Source organism: Phodopus roborovskii, unplaced genomic scaffold, assembly GCF_943737965.1.
Source record: "Phodopus roborovskii unplaced genomic scaffold, PHOROB, whole genome shotgun sequence".
In the NCBI taxonomy this organism is placed as follows: domain Eukaryota; kingdom Metazoa; phylum Chordata; class Mammalia; order Rodentia; family Cricetidae; genus Phodopus; species Phodopus roborovskii.
The window spans coordinates 16,169,640-16,189,909 of record NW_026126485.1 but is presented as its reverse complement, the minus strand read 5'-3'; the positions used below and the strand labels follow the sequence as shown (position 1 = coordinate 16,189,909).

Below are 20,270 nucleotides of genomic sequence, written 5' to 3'. Positions count from 1 at the left end.
TTAGGTAGTTACTGGGAATTTTACCTGAATTAGGGCTATCGTGTCTGTTATTTAAGAAAGTGAGAAAAGTGAGGTTACTGTGTCAGTGTAGAACTTCTAGTCCATTAACCTATAGCTCTGGTAAGCAGAGTCATGGTACGGAACACTAAAGATCAATACATTACATTTATTGTAGCATTTCCACCATTAAAAAAAAAAAACCAATATGCCTTTTTCTTTATCTGCTCCATATTCCAATACTTTACTCCTTCTTAAATGAGAGCAAAATATTCTGAAGATGAAAATAACACAGATTAGTTTTGTATGGAGCATTTCTATTGCTGCATAAAATGTGTTCCAAAACGAACAACAGCATCTTCTCCTAATAGTACACTTACTGATTTCTTGTTCGTAAGTATGAAAAAGGCGTAAAAGCATAAAGTTAAGTAAATAACTGTAGCTTTAAATGTGACCTGTTTAAGACATGAAAGAAAAACAAGTGGGGGTAGTGTAGAGGAAAATTAGGAAATAGATTCTACATGCGTGTTTAAAAACAAATCTTTGAACTAACATTCACATCATTTTAAGTTAAATAATAATGTCTTGCTTAAAGATGTGTACCAAAGTTCTGAAAATAGTGTAATTAGTTAAAACTCCAGCAACTGTATGTTTATAGTAGAACTGTATGGCATGTACAGTTCTGTTTAGAGGTCAATTTTTGTAAGTCAAACTGTGGGTTCTTAGTTTAAATATGGGTATCCAGTTTTAAAAAAAGAATGCTGACTCTGATGGAATCATAACAGAAATCTTAAAAATAAACCTATGCCAGCCTTAGGTAGTGTTTTTATCACACACAAGTCTCCTGCACTTTGGTTTTGGTTCATGCCCAGTTCTGCCTTGTGTCTTGATCTCTTTGCAGTAGAATGAGAGACTCAGACCACATCAGCATTCTTTATGAACTCATTTGGGGGATGGTAGCACTTTTAAGTGTCAAGAGAACTAGAAAACCTTATCTAAGGGCAGATAAATTTTGGTATAAATCTCTTAATTATAAGAAACAAAAATAGTTAAATGCATGTATGTACATAAGTACATATGAGGACTATTTTCTTAGTAGCACTTTCATTTTAATGTCTAAGCTAGAAAATAGCTGAAAATCCACCAGTGTGGAGCAGCCTATAAGAAAGGGGAAGTCAAAATATCAGGAATGTGACTCCATGGTATGCAAGATTGGAATCCTGCTTATTATTTCCTATCATGTTTGATTTTCACCGAGCTTGCCTTTAGGTGGGGTGGGAGTGGAATTGTCTTAAAAATGCATTGCACTGCAAGGAAAACACATTAATTATATATGTTAGGAATATCAAAGTCAAAATAAATGTTCAAAATAGACAATAGGCTTTGCAATGCTGATGTCACAACTCAAAAAAGTACAGTAAACACTTAATGACAATGCCATGCACATCTTTCCCACCCTTTCCACCCACTTTCTGAATTAATATATAAAAGTTTCCCATAAAACATGACGCATAATGATCACTTAGCTCCCAGCATGCTTTGGAAGATGCAGCATTGCAAAACAAAAACAAACAAACAAACAAACAAACAAAATAAGTCCCAAAGGAAAACCCCAATCACAAGGGGATTTTTAAAAAAGAAGCTCAAACAATTATTATTTTTTGCACATTAAATAAAACTGAAAGTAATTTTGTTCAAATAGAAAAACACAGCTTCAGATAACACCACAAGGCCACCACCTCTGGAGAAAATCACCCATACACAGATACAGTGTACATAACACAGCAGCACATGCACTCTCAAATGATCCTATCAGACAATACAGAGTAAGTGATGGCATGTCACTTTTGGAATGTTCTTGTGCAAAATTCTGAAAGGCCAAACCCAAATCACAGGCTGAGTACAGAGAGCCGTGCGTCTCCACCTGTGGTATATTTCACATTGCTGACTCTCCTGTTCAAGTCACAACCTCTTAAGAGATTGGATTTGAATCCATGTATTTCTTTGTTGTTCACTTTTAAGTAAAGGGACCAATCTGATTTTTCAGGAGACTGAAAATTATCATTCATTGTTAAACAGAGGAATTATGAACTTTCTTCAATATTCCTGAGATGAAAAATAATTCTTTAGTCAAGTGATTTATTATAGCAGCAATCTGAGGTGGGGTTGTACAGCTTAGCCCATACCAACTCTGCTGTGGGATATGTATTCAATCCTCTAGGTCCAGAAGGACATTTGCTTCAAGTGCCTCACATGTCAGGACCAATGTTACTCCAATAAAAGGCTCAAAGGACAGCTGCAGGGCAAGTGGAAGGTTTCACTAAGGGCTTTTCAAGTCATTAGGTGGGGGGATGCCAGTGGAAGGAGAGAAGAGGGGAAGGGAGTGAGGAGAGAAACAAAGAGAAAGAGAAAGGGGAATGAATATGAGAGAATGAAAAGCGAAATGGTGAAAGTTTAAATCTGTGATTGTCATGTGAACAATCCACACAGGAGAGAATTGCTTTACCATTCCCCATCATTTGCACAAAGAAAACAAAGAAAGGGCAGATGATACAGTACCTCCATGGTCTGAGACTGATGCATGGCTTTGATTGCATTCTGTGCCATTGCCCTTGTAGAAAATGTGACAAACGCACAGCCTGTGGGAAACAAGGGGACAGGGAGCAGGAAAGACAAAAAACAACAAGACAAAAGGGTTGGACGCTTGTTAAACCAACACAGTCTACGAGAACTGCCACAAGACGACACTGTTCTCAGTAGTACATAAAAATAAACAGCTTCTCTCTTTGGTTTCATCTTATTTTGCTTTTTATTCACAGTGCTGAATTGCTAATTTGACCAAGGCAGAACAATTTATTCATCAGCTTTTTTTTTTTTTTTTTTTTTTTTAAAGGGACCTAGGGAACATGTTGTGTACTTTTTTTTTTTTTTTTATTTTTTTAAGTCACAATATTTGAAAGTAGCAACAGGTAACTTGCATACTTGCATTTTCTAAGTCAAAAGTGGGCTACTTTCTATCTTCTCCTTGGCTGATAGCATGCACACACCAGGGTGCTATATTTCAAAAATCTATCACTATCACTGAATGTTAAGAAGTAAATAAGGAATTCATCATACCAAGGGTAAATAAGCAAATAAATTTCAAGATCTCAAAATGTTAACAAATATTTCTAATTCATCTTGGACAGTTAAAAACATATATAAATAGAAATTGATGCTATTCAAATGTAAACAAATATACTAAATTCATTACAAAGTAGTTAATTACTAATTATCGACAAAACAATTACTCTGAGAAAATTCAACAGTGCAATTGATTGAAATAAATTATAAAAACTGTAATTGTACAAAAAATTTTCATGACTTTGGAAGTTGTAACTTTCTAAAAGAAATCAGAGATTTGACCTAAAGTTTAACACACACAAGACAATGTACATTTCTCTGAACATCTACTATGAGACCTGTAAAGCTTTGTTTTTATTTTATCTAGTGCCATAAAATAACCACATCTATAGTTCTGGTTCCTGCTTCTGATAGCAGTACTGGCCACCACGCAGGTCACCCCTTGAACTACATGGCTCACGGCCCTTTGTATTAATAAAAATACTGCCTTGCGGAATTTACGTTTTATTCATCATGTACCCCTTGGGCTTCTTAGAGAAAAAAGGCTGTGAAATTAATGCAGATTTAGGCTGATTTTATAATAATACAATAGCACTCTAAAAGCTTAGCTAAAGCAATACAGACTTATTTCATTTATGATCTCTAATGACTTTAAAAGTGCATTGATTTTCAGCTTCTTTTGCTTTGCACAGTTTGAACTTAGGTATCAGCGAATAATTTAGTGTTCCACCCAATTTCCTCAGAACATTATTATTACTTCTTAAAAGATTTCCAAATGAAGCAGATCTAAACACTGAGAGGCTGAAGCCTATTGTCATTTCAGAGCAGATGCATGAAAGCAGAACTCTGGCACCAACAGTGTAAGATTTTTGCCCCTGTGGCCAATAAACAAAATAGAACATTCTACATTCAAACAGCCACCAGATTGTTTGGTTTATGTAAATCAATTTGTGAGTCATAAAATACATTTTCTTCTTTTGTCCTGCTTTGTATACCTGGTAAGAATATCAAGTCAATACTGCTGTAATGCCTTTTAATCAAACAGCATTAAGAGAAAGCAGTGCCTATCCATGATCCCCATGCACATCCAGTTATGAAAGTAAGCAAATGCATATTTTTTTTGCAACATGTTATAATCTTCAATACTTCCAGTATACTGGAAGGTTATCCCATAAATCCCTCCGCCCCACACATCAGTTGAGCAGGTCTCAAGAAGCAGGCAGGAAGTCCAGTTATTATGAGTACTGAGCTGTTGCATGTAGTTCTATGACAGAGCAGCAGCTGACAAGGCCTCCTATTTAAACATGTTGCCTGTACTCAGACATGACTGCAGCTTCTGTCACCAATGAAAGTAACAGCATTCTCTAAGGAATCTAGACCATGTGTGTAAAATAACATGTAAGATAGATGACAGTACCTCCATTGGCTTCCATATTGATGATGAGGTCTAAAATTATACTTTCAAATTTACTGTTTCAAATAGTATCTCCTTAAAACTTCATGATCATCACTTAAATTACAGAGGAAATGAGACTAAGAGATTTTAATTTTTTGACTTCTTGCCTCGAGACTATAATATGAAGGCCTAAGCAATCACCTATCAGAGGTCTGTTTGAAAGCATATAAATTTTGCTTTAATAGTCACAAAAATTGTTTTGTTCATTTCATTTTCTTATTATCTAGGAATGTGTGCCAAACTGACAGTTTCCAAATGGAGCTTAAAATACATTAGAAGTATGTAAAATGGCAATAAGAATCAATAAGGCACAGTTTATGTGTTCATCACAATTTCACACAAGTTACTTGTAAGTAACTTTGGGAGAATGATAAAGCAATTAGCAGGCACAATAAAATCTCTATCAGCTCAAACCACTGCCCTCTCATTTAAGAAGCCTGCAATTAAAAGCCCAAGCAATGCTTCTAATTCTAACCTATTCAAAAAATAATCTGACAAGTGTGATGACTTCTTTAACCTTTTCAACTTATTGGCAGCAATGCAGGAAGAGAGACACTGTCTTATTAGGGGCTTTTGTCAAGTTCTGTACTGTGTGCTATTCTCAATAGTAGGAAAAAACCTACTATGTTATTTATAAAGTGGGAATACATGGTGAGAAATTTTACTCTGCAACTCTGGGTGAAGTTAAGTAACTTAAAAGTCAACTACTTTTTGGGATAGTAAAGCTTGTTAACCTTTGTAATTCCTCTAAATAAGGAGAGATTGTGGAAGTTGTATGGATAGATTTTAATTTTCTTTTCAACATAAGTACAAACACAGCAGTGGATCCAGTTCTTGGTTTCTGATGTGTGGCTTTTCACCAATACAGGTCCTAAGAGTTCTACTAGTAAAATCAGACACTGTCCTTCCTACAACAGAATGAGAAGGCTTTCTATTAGGCAGAAGTAGCTTATGTCCTAACTGGTCCTTTTTTCTACATGCAGTGGCAGAGACTGATTTTGTAGCATTATTCCTTAATTATTTAGGACTGTTAAATGTATTATCTAGGCAACTAGTACCCTGGTAACTGACTTCAATGCTGGATAAATGTGACTGGAGGAAGAAGGGTATACAGATTAAAACACTGACACTATATTTCTTTTATTTCTGGTTTGGGTATGGTAGTAGCATATATACATATGATTGTCTTAAAACTGTCAAATAAATATAAGAGAAAAAAAATCCTTTTTGTGTCTAACCTGTTGCTTAGCTTGCAATTACTGTCTCTACTTTCAGAATGTCAGAGATTACTAATAGGAATGAGGAGTGGAATTCCTATTTCAGTGAGGCCGCCTTCTTGCTGCTAAAACAGATAGATGATTGACTTGAGAAAGGTTTTACAAAATGATTTCCTCCTACACACAGGATCTAAAGAAAGCTCAAAGCCCTATTAGAGGGTGGGGTTCTCAGAACACATCTATCACATTTGCCATTTCATTGAAAAGGCATATTTCCCCCACCCCCATTTCTTTTCTTTCTTTCTTTCTTTTTTCTTTTTCTTTCTTTTTTCTTTTTGAGATGTTTCTCTGTGTAGCACTGGCTGTCTTGGTACCTGCTCTATAGACCAGGTTTGTCCTGAACACAGATCCACCTGCTTCTGTCTCCTGAGTGCTGGGATTAAAGGAGAGTGCCACCACCATCCAGTGAAAGGGCATCTTAACTCAGGGGTTCTATCTCTTACCTTGGTTACCAAGAGAATTTTACATGACTAGGTGAATTCTTGCTTCACACTAAAAAGCAAAAAACAAAAACCCCAAAGCTAGAATATCTTTAATAGCATGAATGATGCCAGGGTCTCTTAGCTTGTTGTGACCTTTTAAAGAGGCACAGTGGCCTGCTGTACTTCAAACAGAAGAAACATGATTCTGAGTTACTGTGCAGTATGAAAGAGACTTCAAACTATGGAAAGCTTACTTATAAATGAATCATCACCTAACTAAGACATTAATGCAGCCAATTTTCTTCACTGTATCTTTTTAGAACTGGCGGGAATGATCAAACACACAGTACAGCATAATTGGGCACATGCATTAGTAATCTAATATATCATAGGCAATGTTGGAATAGTTTACTGAAAATTGGCATTGGCACATCAATCATTCATTTTATAGCATCCAAATTTGGGTACAGAGTAGGACCTATTAAGTAGCTGGTAAAATCTCACTGCTACGATGGGGCTGGAAGACTATTTTGAATAAGATGCCAAAATGTAGTCAGTATTCCAAGGGACATATAATGAAAGTTTCCACAAAGATGAATGTTTAGGTATTGTGTGGACAGGACTACACTGTGAACAAAACAGTCTTCTCCATATATCTGTCTGAACAGTCAAAAACCCTATCCTAATATACTGCTTGAATACAACAAGGAACAAACAAGGATTTAACTGCTAAACCCAGTCTGTGCTCTTCCCTGAAAACATTCATTTGTCAAGGGTTTAGGCAGGGGAATGTTGGAACACAGCTGGAATATACTTAAGCAAGCAGAAAGAAAGTTACCTTAAATGGTAATGAAGATTTGACTACAGTTTGTAGAAAAGAAAAACAAAATCAACTTTTTCACTGACTCCAAGTTATATATACTCAATTGCCACTGTGGAGAAAATCCCATAGGTTAGCTCTCCAATAACCTTTCTGACTGTATGAATTGGTGAGAACATGTTATTTTAGGAGCTCAACATCCTAAAGTGACACTGTCAAATATGTACAATTGGTTTAGAAACTTCAAGCTTTGCTTTTGAGAGTAAATGTCTCACTGGAAATGATATGCATGGGCTGTGGTGGCCTATTAGTTTTCTCATGGAGAGCTGTCCAGGTGCCTGAGAGGTGCAGCTGTCCTTGCAGAATGATATAACTATTGATATGAAGTTGTTTGAAAGTGAGTAACATGTTTTCCAAAACAAGACAATCAACAGAAAGTTCCCAGTGGAGGAAAGGCCTCCTTAGATTTGGGCATATTGTCCTTTGCATGGATGAGACAAAACATTTTCTGAGTAGTTATGTATGACTGGCAGGGGCTGACACTTTCCAGGTAGATACCTACAATTATTTCCTAAGAATCACTGTCCTGGGACACATATTAGTTATAGTGAGTCACCTCCCCCAAAAGATAATGCCTCTAACTGAAGGTATAAATAGGGCTTGACAGGCACAGCTATGAGCCCTGGAAGCTTTCAGGCCTCTATGCTGCTGAGTGGTGTGCTGGGTCAACAATGTCTGAGGAGCCTTGGCAGAGTGCCTACCTATTAGGGAAGAACTGAAATGGCTGATGTGGCAGAGGAAGAATGGTGGGGAGGCTACCTGACTAATTGTCTTCATATTTATAGCTGAACTGGTAAACCCAGAAGAAACGTAAGTGGCCAATCAGTGAACTGTACTTTGCCTTTATCATCACTAAACAGTCTAATGTAGAAACTTTCTTACTGAGTAGTTTATGCTCTGATTTTATATACAGGTACTCTTCAACAGTTGAGCTAGCAACAGATATTGAGGGAAGAAATGTCAAGTATCTTTTATCTGAAGTGCCACTAATAAGGGACACTTATTGTTATTTGATTGAAAACTAAAATTCTTTAATGAGAACAAATGTAGCATGAAATAGAATTGCTTTTGTTTTTATCAAATACAGAGATTCAGGAGCAGGCTCCCGAAGCCAGGAGTCCTTAGGTCCTGACTGAAAAATGTACGACTGTCTGTCTTCGTATTTCAGAACAAATGGTTGTAAATGAGCATTTTCTTGTTTCCAGTAGGGGACTCTCACTAGTTCACCAGGAATTCCTTTTCTGTTTAAAGCAGTTATGGGGAGGGTATTCTCTTCTTCACATTGAGCCCATCCATTTGCATAAAATATCCCATAACTTAGTATAGGAAGAGGCTACTTCTGGGGTTAAGTATTGGTTAATCAACCAAACAGCAGATCAAATTAGTTAAGCTTTCTTAGTAAGCAGTAAGTGTTCTACTCTTTCCTTTGAAATCTTAAAGGCAGAAAATACTAGTGTATACCTAAAGACACCTGGTGTGTTCCTCACCATCTCTCCTGTACAGCAGAAGCAGTGAGATGGAGGGTCACGTCATAGCTGGCTAAGGTAAGCAGAGGGAAGACAAAAAGCCAGCACTGAGCTTCACACTCATGTCTCTATGCATCCATACAGACAGTAAGCATGCGAAAAGCCAGTAACTGGTTACTAATGTTGTCCTGTGAGAGAAGCAAGACAGATAACAGGCTCACTGCTGTCATATATGAATGGGGAAACTAAGAAATTGAAAGAGGAAAATAAATTGACTAAGGTCACATATCATTATCAAAAATTTTGGGACTGGAAATTAGTTAGAGTCATTGACCCCTGAGCTACTGTAAACTTCACTCTGATTAGTTTAAAGACTCCCCCCCCCCAACGGGTTTCTTCATGCTGTCTGCATTGCTTGTCTCAGGTACTGTCTGTCATTTAAGAGCCACAGTATCCTCTTCAGCTTTTAGAAATTCATCCTTGAAGTGAGGGTTAATAACCAGCATTTCATAACTGACAGATAGTGAATGAACTGTGATTTGCACAGTGCTCTTCCTCCCCCACCCCTTTAGAGCACCTTCCAAGGAAAATATAGCAATCAAAAGTTGGTGTGTCCTAGTTTCTTGAGGGCCTTCATTTGGGAACTCTGAAGGTAGATGTGGGTAAAACTTTTGTTCTCTGGGATTTTAGTCTAGGGGCCAACAACATGAAGCTTTCTGTCTAAGATTAAACAACAACAACAAAATCTTCCTCCAATGGTGAGACAGGTGAACATTATCACCTTGATACTTATGGCCTGGATACTTATTTTGAAGTGTGGTTTGGGTACCAGACCTAGCCCAGAGCTTGAGAATGAGTAGCTCTTAATTATCTCCATGAAAACTGAACTGCAAAATGAAGATTTATTCTTCAAACTGAAAAATGACATATACACTTCTACTTTGGATTGACTTGGGAAACTGCAGTTAGACAATTGTTACTACATACTGTCAACCTTCATGTAGTTTAAGGGAGGAGATGTATGGTCTTCTTAAGGGGGAGGCGAGTTACTGAAAGGGTGATCTGCACTGTTTCATACAGTGGCTTTACAAAATTGTAGTATTCCTCAGGGTTGTAAACCATAGCTTATTGTTGTGGTAAAAGAAGAGCCTACAATTTTCTTAAGGTCATAGTCATTTTTCTGTCATTGAGAAGACTGGACAGTGGACTATACAGGTTTAGTAAGATGTAGGGCAGGACAGGTCTGGTTTCTCTGAGATTATACACCTGCTCTGCATTGCATGAGCAGTGACACTCTAGGCTTTTCTGGCTATTTATTATGAGGACCACATCCTTAATGTTTGTTCAGGCAAACAAAAAGAAAAGTACAGCAAAGTATCTATTCTTATCTTCTGCCTTTCCTCCTTGTCCCCCATATTTGCTCAATTTGAGGATGAAAAGGGGGCACAAAATTAGGGTGGCCTGCCAGCTTTCCATGGGAACCAACACTTAAACCTTTTCACCTGGAGAAGTATGAGATGATCATTTTGGTTACAGAGAGAAGTTCAGCTTGGATAACTTGATCACATGGGATGTATTACAAGCTGACCTCCTCCTGCATGTGATGCCTACATTTTCCTTGACTGTGACACTGATTCCAATTAGCACTTAAGGAAAGAGACTTTACACAGAGCATACTCACCTCGACTCAGCCCGTCGGGTCCCCGGAGAATCCGGCATTCTTCTATCTGACCAAATGGAGAAAACATCACTCTGATATCATTCTCATTACATTTCTTCGAAACCATTCCTATGAACAATTTTCGGTCTTCCACAGCTAGGAGATAAAAATAACAAACGAACAAAGGCCATATCATCTTTTTTTCTTGTAATCAATGCTTTATTATCAACCAGACTTGGCTGTGTAAGAATGAGTGTAGTCCTAGAACTAACTGTAAACCTGTATCTGCTCTCTTCCTCCAGCTCACCCCATCCAATCTGTCTTCCATTTTAACCCTAAGAACAAGCTGTTCAGCTTCTAACTAGCCAGGCTGGCTACACTTGACATGGGAGTCTATTCTAGAGGAGAAAGTCGTTGCTGTTCCTTGAGAATCATATCTGATAGCCACGGAAGAGTGAGGAGGAAACTGTAAACTGTACTAGTTCAAGTAACATGGAGCTAGGTTTCTCAAGGAATGGAGATACATTTTTGGGTATTGTAACATTGTGCACACTTTAGACTCAGAGAGAGAAAGATAAGACAGGTTTTTGTTCAGAGCTGGGAGGTTCCCCCCAAGTTTCCAATTTTTTTTCCTCACAATATTTAGCATGTAAGGCAAAATTACAGCTGATTTCAGGATTGTGTTTATAGCCTTTCTAAAAGGGAGGCCATTTTTAAAGACTTCTGAAGTGTTCCTAGAGATAAGACTTGCTTATCTTCAGTTGTTTCGATTTAATCTATTTCTGAGAATTAAAAATGTGGGTGGGGGAGGAGAGAGATAGCCATACACCTCCAAGACCTGGTTTAGGCCCTGCCATAAGTCACTGTGTGACTTTTGTTACTGAATCTGTATTCTTGCTATTGCTGTTTAGGCGGTAGTTACTTCTGTTTTTTTCTTTTTCTTTTTAAAAGTCCTTTATAGGGCAGGGTTTCATTTCCACGCACACAGCAAGTATTTATTCTAGATTTTGAGTCCTGGTGTCAGTGGAGCTCAAGTGAAGGTATGTGATCTGAGCCTCCAGGGCTGGGCCATCTGTTTCCTGAAGCACTGTTGCTATTCAGTGACTTACCCTGAAGCAACACTGTTGCAGAGTTCTTTAGAATGACCCTAAAGTCCTATGTCTGTGCTGCCCCATACACAGCCAAAGCCATGTGATTTCACTGATCACTTAAAAGGGTCTAGTATGATTGAGAAATAGACTTTTTAATTCCGTCTCATTTTAATTTAAAAATTCAATGCCCTATGTATGTATTATATTGGTCAGTGCAGCTCTGAAGAATGGAAATGAAACAGCTAGAAGTTCGTAGTTAGAAAATTCCACATAATAAGTGGTTCCACCAAGCTAGAGGAAGTAGATGAGATCTAAAGGGAAGACAATGAACATGACTTATCGACTGTGGTCTCTGTTCTCGTGTTGTCATTAACATGAAACATGACCCTGATAACCACCTTACTTTGTCAACTTTTCTTTCTCTTTCCCTCGGCACTGCAGAGAAGGCGACACAGCCACATGCTGTGATTAACTGAAGCACAGGGATGGAGGGTGCTAGAGCAGTGTGCAGAATTCCCCTTCTCCCATCTCCTTCTACACTCAGGATACTTTCCAAGACAACTCAGAGAAAGTCTAGGACTCTTTTAATGTCACCACCCCGAGATAAAAATTAAATAAAGAATCTGAAGAGACCTGTAGTGGGGTGGGACAACAAGATACTTATATAAGGGATAAAGTCAGGAACAACAGTGGTATATCTGAAAAGCAAAAGCAAAAAAAAAAAAAAAAACCACACACACACACAAAAACAAAAAAACCTTCAATCAGAATGGGCTCAATGGATAAGGATAGATTTAAAAGTCACTATGTAGGCTTTGGAGTATCTTTTATTTGGATAAAATTTTCAAGTACTGTTCATTTTGTACTTCTGGAACAAGTGAAATACCAGCTACGTACTGTGAATTAGCACAAACCTAGTGGTCCAGAACACTAAGCTTCAGCAATCCCAGATTGCTTGACAAGGAGCCTTTATAGTCTCTCCACCTGTATGATTAGAGGCTACCTGTGGGCTGGCCCCTGAATCTGAGAGTTTTGCACAGCAGGCCCTGTGAAGAGGATGTGGCACCACCTGATGGAGACCTGGGAATGGTTGCAGAAGTAAGGGAAAGACCACTACTCTGCAGTTCTTACTGATTCCTGCTTAGGACTCCTATACCTACCCCAAAATATGGCTGACAGCAGTATGAGAATAAAAATTCCTGTCACATTTCTTACCTTGAAGAATCTTGATTTAGTTCTTTAAAATAAAAGCAATTTTTAAAACTTCCATCTAGTTTCTAGTTTCACTGGTAAATATGAAAGTAGAGTGCTTAGCTAAAACAATTTTTACATTTTGAGTTCCAGGGTGGTTCTACAGTAAACTATATATGCAGATCCTTACTAAGCTAAGCGATGACCCCCACGAAAGATGAGTACTATGAAAATGGGAATAATTTAAGAGGAAATCTTTATTTTCTGGGTACAATTAAGAATAAACTCAACCAGATATTAAGAAGATAACTCTTCCTTAAAATACTATTAGCTAGGAAAAAAGGGGATGCTAGTAAAAATGTTAATTCCCTTTTCTCTGTGTGAGGCTCATGTCTAATTATCAGTAAGAATATGGATTGCTGAAGTCAATCTACTGCATCCAGAGTAATCTGGTAGGTAGATGCTTTAGAGGAATTAAAAAAAACTAAAGTAACCTCTCTTCTCTTTAGGGTGAACACATTTTGCTTCAGGATTGAGCAAGGACTGGACTTTCACACATGAGGTGCTGCACAGATGGGTTCTCTATGTCATCAATAGCACCAACAGAACTCAAAGGCCTTCCAGACCAGAGGTCAATAAAAACCTTCCTCCCACAGAGTAATGAGAAAGGGTTAATGTTCTGAGTATAAGGGTAAATTCTTAAAGTGAGAGGTCTAGAAATGTCATTTTAAAACATCCCTAATTGTAAGTCTGTGCTAACACCCTGACATACAATCTGTCAAAGTCACACCTGGATGTGGGGCTGCTTGAATTAATTAACAACTTCTCAATGTGTCGGTGCTAACATATGGCACTTAATCACTGCCTCCAAACCTGCGAGTGGCTCCACTCTGAATTTGAAAATTATTTTCCCGTCTTCTAGAAAGTCAGAAAGTGACTAGATGAAAATACTTAGTGATTTCTACTTTTAATGGTGGCTTTGAAGGTTTCTACCTTCCCATGAAAACAGTTATTAAGACTGGCTAGCTCTGAGATTGACAAAAGGACACAGAAGTTTTAGAGGTCTTGAGAAACAGACAGGTCTTAATTAGCATTTCTGGAGTCTAGGAACTGAGATCCCTCAACATGTATGGTTGGAAAGTTAAAACAAGATGTCTGTGTTTTTTTCTAGACAGTTTTGTCCTTGACAACAAGGAACATGACAATAGTCAACCCTGGTTCTAGCCAATGGGACCTGTAAGAGTTAAGCCCACACTTTGGTTAGCACTCATGCCCATGCTTTTGTTAGCACTCATGGTAGACTAGCTTCAGCAACTGCCTTTCAATCTTCCACAGTTGGCACATTCTACTTTGTAGTAAGAGGACTGAAAGTTGATTGAAGACTGGAAGCTGGATGCTACAGAAAAATATATGATATATAGAATGGGAGAAAGGAGCTATGCTTATGCTAGTTAACGTGAGTACTTATATCCATACCTCCTCAAAACATTTTTCATACTATTACTCAATTTTCTGCAGTAGAAAATAACAAAAACTTGAATTCTCTCAATGCATGAGTATTTTAAAGTGTTCTTATTAAACACCCATCAATTATTACTTATCTAGAATAGTATTTTTTATTCTTTCCTTTGTACATCTGGTATAGTAGCACAGAAAACAAAATGCTGTGGAGTAGAATAAATGTGATAGAGAATATAGATTAAATTATAGTTATTTGAATGGTGGATTAAAGGAGGCCACAGAGGTTTAGGATGACCATTCAGCTAAGATGCAACAGTGCAGGGCTGGTGTACAAGATTCTAACATTTCTGAGCTCACTGGATATTCTCAGATGACAGATAGCTAGGGATTCAAAGGGTGGCTATTTTTCTTGAATTCACTTACCCATAACTAACTGATCTGTGATTAGCAGTCCTTGCTCAGAAAACACAAAATTTCAAAATCTGAGCACACAGATAATGAAGAGAGTAACTGACTAGCTGTGATGAGTTCTTTGTGCTATACATAAATGTCAGCAAACTCAATAAAAGTGCAATTAGAGCTCGTTATACTTCTTTCAGTGATATAGGAGCTATTCAGAGCATGTGAACTAAAGAAATCTTTGTGTTCTTTATGCTTCTGAAACTATGCTTACCTGTCAAAAATGCCATGAGGAATCAGAAAGGGCTGCACCACTTACAATTTGAATTAAAAAAGCATGCATTTCTTCTGATTCCTAAGTTAGGTTCAGAGGGAAGTACATAAGCTGTTCATATCCATGCAAGGGAAATTTCCACTTGAGCTCCCCTAATAGTTTTTGAAATATAGTCACAAGTCTGTTCTCATGCTTTGACTTTTCTAATGAGAAATTCAGAAAATGAAGGCAAAAGGAGAACTCATCCTACAAGCAGGTTTGGGGATCCTTAGTCTGTGTATGAGCGTATACTGTGGTGTGAACAATCTAGGTGTGCCAGACTGGCCACTTAGAATGAAACAAAATGCCTTTCTGTGCACTGTGCTGCTAATTTAGCATTAGTATAACACAGCAAATTGAGTTTTTCTGGTGTACCAGGTATTATGCCAAGCTCTTTAAGGACTCTGTAGGAGTTTGTTTGATAAATGTCCCCCATAGGCGCATGCATCTGGCACCTGGCACTTTTTGGATAAGCTATGGAATTTTCAGGACATGGAGCCTTATTGGAGGAAATATGTTACTGGAGGTGAGCTATGAGAGTTCCTACAGCTCATTTCCCTTCTTGGTTCACTTTACTTTCTATGTGTGCTTGAGAGTTTGAGATGACATATCTTAGGTTTCTTCTCTGATCTCCTACCATCATGCCTTCCCTAACCTTATGGACTCTCTCTCTCTGAAACTATAAGTCCAAATAAACTCTTCCTTAAGTTGCCTATAGACATGGTGTTTTTTTTTTTTTTCTCCAGAGATGTAACCAGTATAGAAGCAGATACCAGAGAGTAGTGTTGTTTCTGATAAAAACCCGACAATGTTTTTTGAAGGAATGTGGAAGATTATGGAACTTCGGGTTAGAAAAGTAGTTAAATGTTGTAAGCAGAACATAACAGCAATTTCTAGTGGCAGTGTGAAAGCCAGAAGTACTGAGAGTAGTGAAGGTCTGACTCAAGGGTTTCATAGGGGAATAAGAACTTTATTAACAACAGAGCTAGAGACCATTTCTAGGGTATTTTGGCAAAGAATCTGACTGTTTTCTGTATATGTCCTGAGAATTTATGTGAGGCTAAATTAAAAAGAAATGGACTGCTGTGTTTAATCCCAGTACTTAGAGGGCAGACGTAGGTGTATCTCTGTGAGTTCAAGGCCAGCCTGCTTTACATAGTGAGTTCTAGGCTAGCCAGGGCTGCATAGAGAGCCCTATCTCCATAATAAATAAATAAATTAGTCATGGATTTATTTATTTTTTTTTGGTAGAAGAGATTTTAAATCAGCATAATGTTGAATCTTTGGCATGGTTGTTACTAGTAACTCTTATGAAGGTCTACAATGAGAAAGAGCAAACAGGGAGGAAATAAAAAATGCATAGGTTGATTAGAAACAACACTAGGAAGCTTAATGTTTCAGCTAAGGCATGTGCTAAAGGAGAGACTATGATTGTTAAGGGGAGAAGGGCCCTTGAAGGAGAGACCTCCTGCTCTGCACTGGAACAATAGAAAGGGTACCCTTAGGAAGACTATCTAGATAAGATTCCTACTTAAGAAAGGAGAAAGCCAAAGGGGCTGCTTGCTTACAGGAAGCAATTGCTTCAACACAGAAAAGCTGCTGGTAATTTAAACGGTACAAGGGGTTCATCTCAAGCTGGCAGTTAACTTGGCATTCAATCTAGATGGCACTGCCCTCCGTAGTTTAGAGAGAAACTGAAGCCAGGTAACATGTGGTAGTGCTGGAGTCCTTTGAGAAGGCCCTGACAGGCCACTATATGAAGTTGTGAAAGTGAAACCTGGTTGCAGTGAAAACTAGAAGACATTGGATATGTCAGAGACAGGAGACATCTGTCAAAGAAATATGAATACAAGGAGGTAGAATCAGCTTAAAAAAAATGGATGTTACATCCTACAGCAAAGCTATAGGACTGAGGCATCTAATCTCTTTCAAACGAAAGCCCTAGATACTAGACACAGAGCTATAGGAGTCTGGCTTTTAGTCATGTTTTGATCTAGTATTTCCTTATTATGTCCCCATTCCTCCCTTTTGGAATTTTCCAAGTTTATGTTGGATGTATGTGATTTAAGTTTGGGTTTAATAGGAGTCACAGTTAAGAGATTGCCTTGAGTATCAAAATAGACTTTGAACTTCTAAACAGTGTTGAGACTTTAAGGATTAAGGGACTTCTGAAACTGGACTAAATACATTATACATGAAAGGTCATGGACTTTTGAAGGCCAGGGAATGGAATGTGGTGGTGTAAGAAATGTCTCCCATAGGCTCATTCATTTGATTTGAATACTTGGTCCCAGCTGGGGCTTACTTTACCTGCTACCCCATACAGCTTCCTCAAAAGGGGCGTTTTAACATCTTTTTATTGTAGTAATAAGGATACCCAAAACCCCCTTGACTCTTGAGATCATGAAAAATTTGGGGCACAAAGTTTAGTTTGTAGTAGTTTTAGACTTAAACCAAACACTATCCAGAATTGACACTGGAGAATAAAAGCAGCAAAATGCTGAGAACTTTTGGCATGAGCAATGGGGTTCACAATTTGGTTATATACATGGACAGTAGAGTATAAAGAAGAAAATATACCATCTTTCAATACTTGGGCATTTTATGCCCTACATGCTTATTTCAACTATCTAATATAATACTTGGGTAATTCATGCCCTATGTGCTTATTTCAACCATCTAATTTGTGTGTTTAGAAACAAAACATAAAGCTTTCCATAGACTTTCATTCCATGACTTTTGATATGATTGATAGATAAGTATGGAGTCAAAGGATAGCGAGAGCATCTTTTGGTGGTTAGAACTCCAAGTAAACACACTGAGAGGGTTTGCCCCACATGTTTCCTCTCCTCTGTTTGCAGAGAAAGAGTAGAAGAGTATATGGCAAGTCTGGGGTAGAAAGGGCTGTCTTTAGAGGAAGGTATGCTCAGCATAGAATGCTCCACAGCCAGGGTATCCCTCAAGGAGTGTCCATCATTACAAAGACTGTGGCAAATATCTTATTGAGAGTCAAGAAGAAACAAGAATTCAATCCTTATAAGGTAGTTACCACTATTCCTATCTTATGAATGAGTGAATGCAAAGCTCCATGTTAGTGACTATAACTAGACATTAAACCAGTGAAATGAATAAAGTTCCATGTCAAGGACATAGCCTTTTTTTCTTTTTCAAAGTTACTGCTGTAATACCACCCCTTAGACAACTTGCCTAGCACATGGCACACAGTAAATGATAAATGAATAACTAATGAAGGAAGGAAGAAGGAAGCAATTTGATCATCATCTCACAACAAAGCAGTGGCAGAGTTTCAGAAGTTTCTTGTGATAAATGCCATAGTATAGGGAAAGGGAAATGGCACCAAGGAAAGTACTGGCTGAGACATAGCAGCAAAGCACCAGGACCTTCTTGGGGCGGGTTGGGTGGGGCTGGGTGGGAGTGGGTGATTGGCAGAGAGTGAGCCCTAGCTCTGACAAACCAGTGCTGGCAGCCCCTGTGACAATTTTTGAGTTTTCTTCAAAACTTTATAGTCTAAGAAGAAGCCAGAAAATCTGATACACTACAACTAGCCAAAACAACAAAGAAACCAAAACCCAAAACCCAAAACCCAAAACCAAAGCAAAGCAACAAAAACCTTGTGGAGAGATTTAGAACCCAATCAAAATTTACATTTGCAGATATATAGATCTGTTAGTGCATGGCTTCTGCCCTGATTACTAATTAATGAGGTGCAAAACTGCCTGCTGGAAGGAAACAGTGCTGATCATGTCAGTCTTATGGGACAGAGGAGTTCTGTGGTCTCTGGAGGTAGATTATTATTTTAATATACATTTCAGTAAATTAAAAGAACAAAATGGGGAGGGGGCTTGCAGAGACTGCAAAAAGTTGAAAAAAAATGTGGACTAGCAACCCTGAAGTGACCTGAAGAGTCCAATTTCAATTTTGTTACAGATCTCATCAAATACATATATTTTTATTTGCAGCAACTATATTTTTATTTAATCAGCAGACTGAATTTTGAATGGATTCTGATGCAAATGTGTTGGTACAATTTAGAGAAAAATGTAGTATGACAGTCAAAGATGAACAATGTAAAAGCAAAAATGATGACCTGTTTCTTAATGGGCTATTCATTTTCCAATCATATTCTCCCCACTCGTTAGGTACTAGGAGTAGAACAATGCTAGTCAAATCCCTAGGTTACCAGATAGGGCAAGCTCTAAGCAGAGGAAATGGAAAACCATTCCTTGACACAGTCTGCATAGTTGCTGTTTTCCCCACAGACAAATGAGAAAGAAGAGTGCAGCTCAAGTTCCACCAGAGATGCTGACCATGATGCAAAGTCCCTGGAGCAGTAGCTGTCCATTTTCCAGGGGGACAACAACTAGAGCCGCTTTCTCCCACCCACACCTGACTTGATCTAAAGTAGCAGAAATTATTACATTAGACAGTTGGTTACCACCTACCGTTTGACTTTTCACTATCTGCAGGTTTCATCTGAATGGGATGATGCATCTAAAAATATAAAAGTGAGAAAGTAAAGGCAGATTGAACAACTGTAAAACCAGTGTCAGAAATGTGATACTATTCAAGTAATGTTATAATTACAAGGACACATAATTAATAACAAGGCTTCTAACAGGTGATATTACCTTAGTTTGTTACTTAAATTTTATGTTCAGGAATCTAACCCTAAAGCCATGGAACACTGGAATAGTATTTAAAAACTTGAATTTTAAAGTCAGGCTGGACTATGAAACCTGGCTTTGCCATTCAATATAACTTTTACCTTTATATTATAGGTAATTCTAGCTCTGCAATCACAACTATGTAATCTGGGCTCGTGTAAATTCTCTCATATAGTCTCTTCATCTGCAGAGAAGGGTTCTGAGAGTTAAATGAGAACACATGTGTGAAGTTTTTAATGCATTAGCAGGGCCCAGGATGTGTTGAAGTATTAAGAATTATGGCTGTACCACTTAAATGATAATCATCTTTGTCTACCAGGTACTCTGTTTGCCTTTTGGGTTTATCTCAAGTCTCAATAGGGAATATTTGAAGGTCTATCAGTGGCTTGATTTAGGTACCAGTGTATAATGTAGAGCCACAGAGATAAAGGGAACAATAGGAGCAAGGGCAGGAGAGAGGCATGATCCCACTAACTCAGTTAGTATATATGCAGGAATAGAGGAAACTTGAAATAAATGAGGCTAAGATCCTGAACCATGGTGGACCTGGATGCTCCATGGTTCGTTATACAAAGCTGATGACACTGCTGGGTATGATACAGAGTTTACTCCAAGTACAGAATGCTCCCACTATTTCCAATTAAAATAAATTCCTCAAACTACTTCCTAAAGTCCTCTTATTTGATATTTCATTATACCCCAAGGAACAGGGAAGCCACAGGGTGGACAGAATCACTGGCTGTGCAAAAGCTTTCATTATAATGGGTCCACTCTTTGTGAACTTTTAATTTCCCCAGTGGACTTCCATTATTGCAAGCAACAGCTCTGGTTTTTGTCTAACTTAAATAA

The 20,270-nt window shown here is 38.0% G+C and overlaps 1 protein-coding gene across 28 annotated transcripts in view; it reads right to left on the bottom strand.

Annotated features, from left to right (window-relative positions):
• Celf2 (CUGBP Elav-like family member 2) overlaps positions 1–20,270 on the bottom strand; it is an 802,630-nt gene that overhangs the window by 52,699 nt on the left and 729,661 nt on the right. For all 28 annotated transcript variants that reach the window (XM_051194866.1, XM_051194862.1, XM_051194867.1 and 25 more), the window contains 3 exons: positions 19,200–19,248; positions 10,303–10,437; positions 2,557–2,636 (listed from right to left, as the gene is read on the bottom strand). In XM_051194866.1, coding sequence (XP_051050823.1) covers positions 2,557–2,636; positions 10,303–10,437; positions 19,200–19,248 — 264 coding nt within the window. The remainder of the gene's footprint in view (positions 1–2,556; positions 2,637–10,302; positions 10,438–19,199; positions 19,249–20,270) is intronic.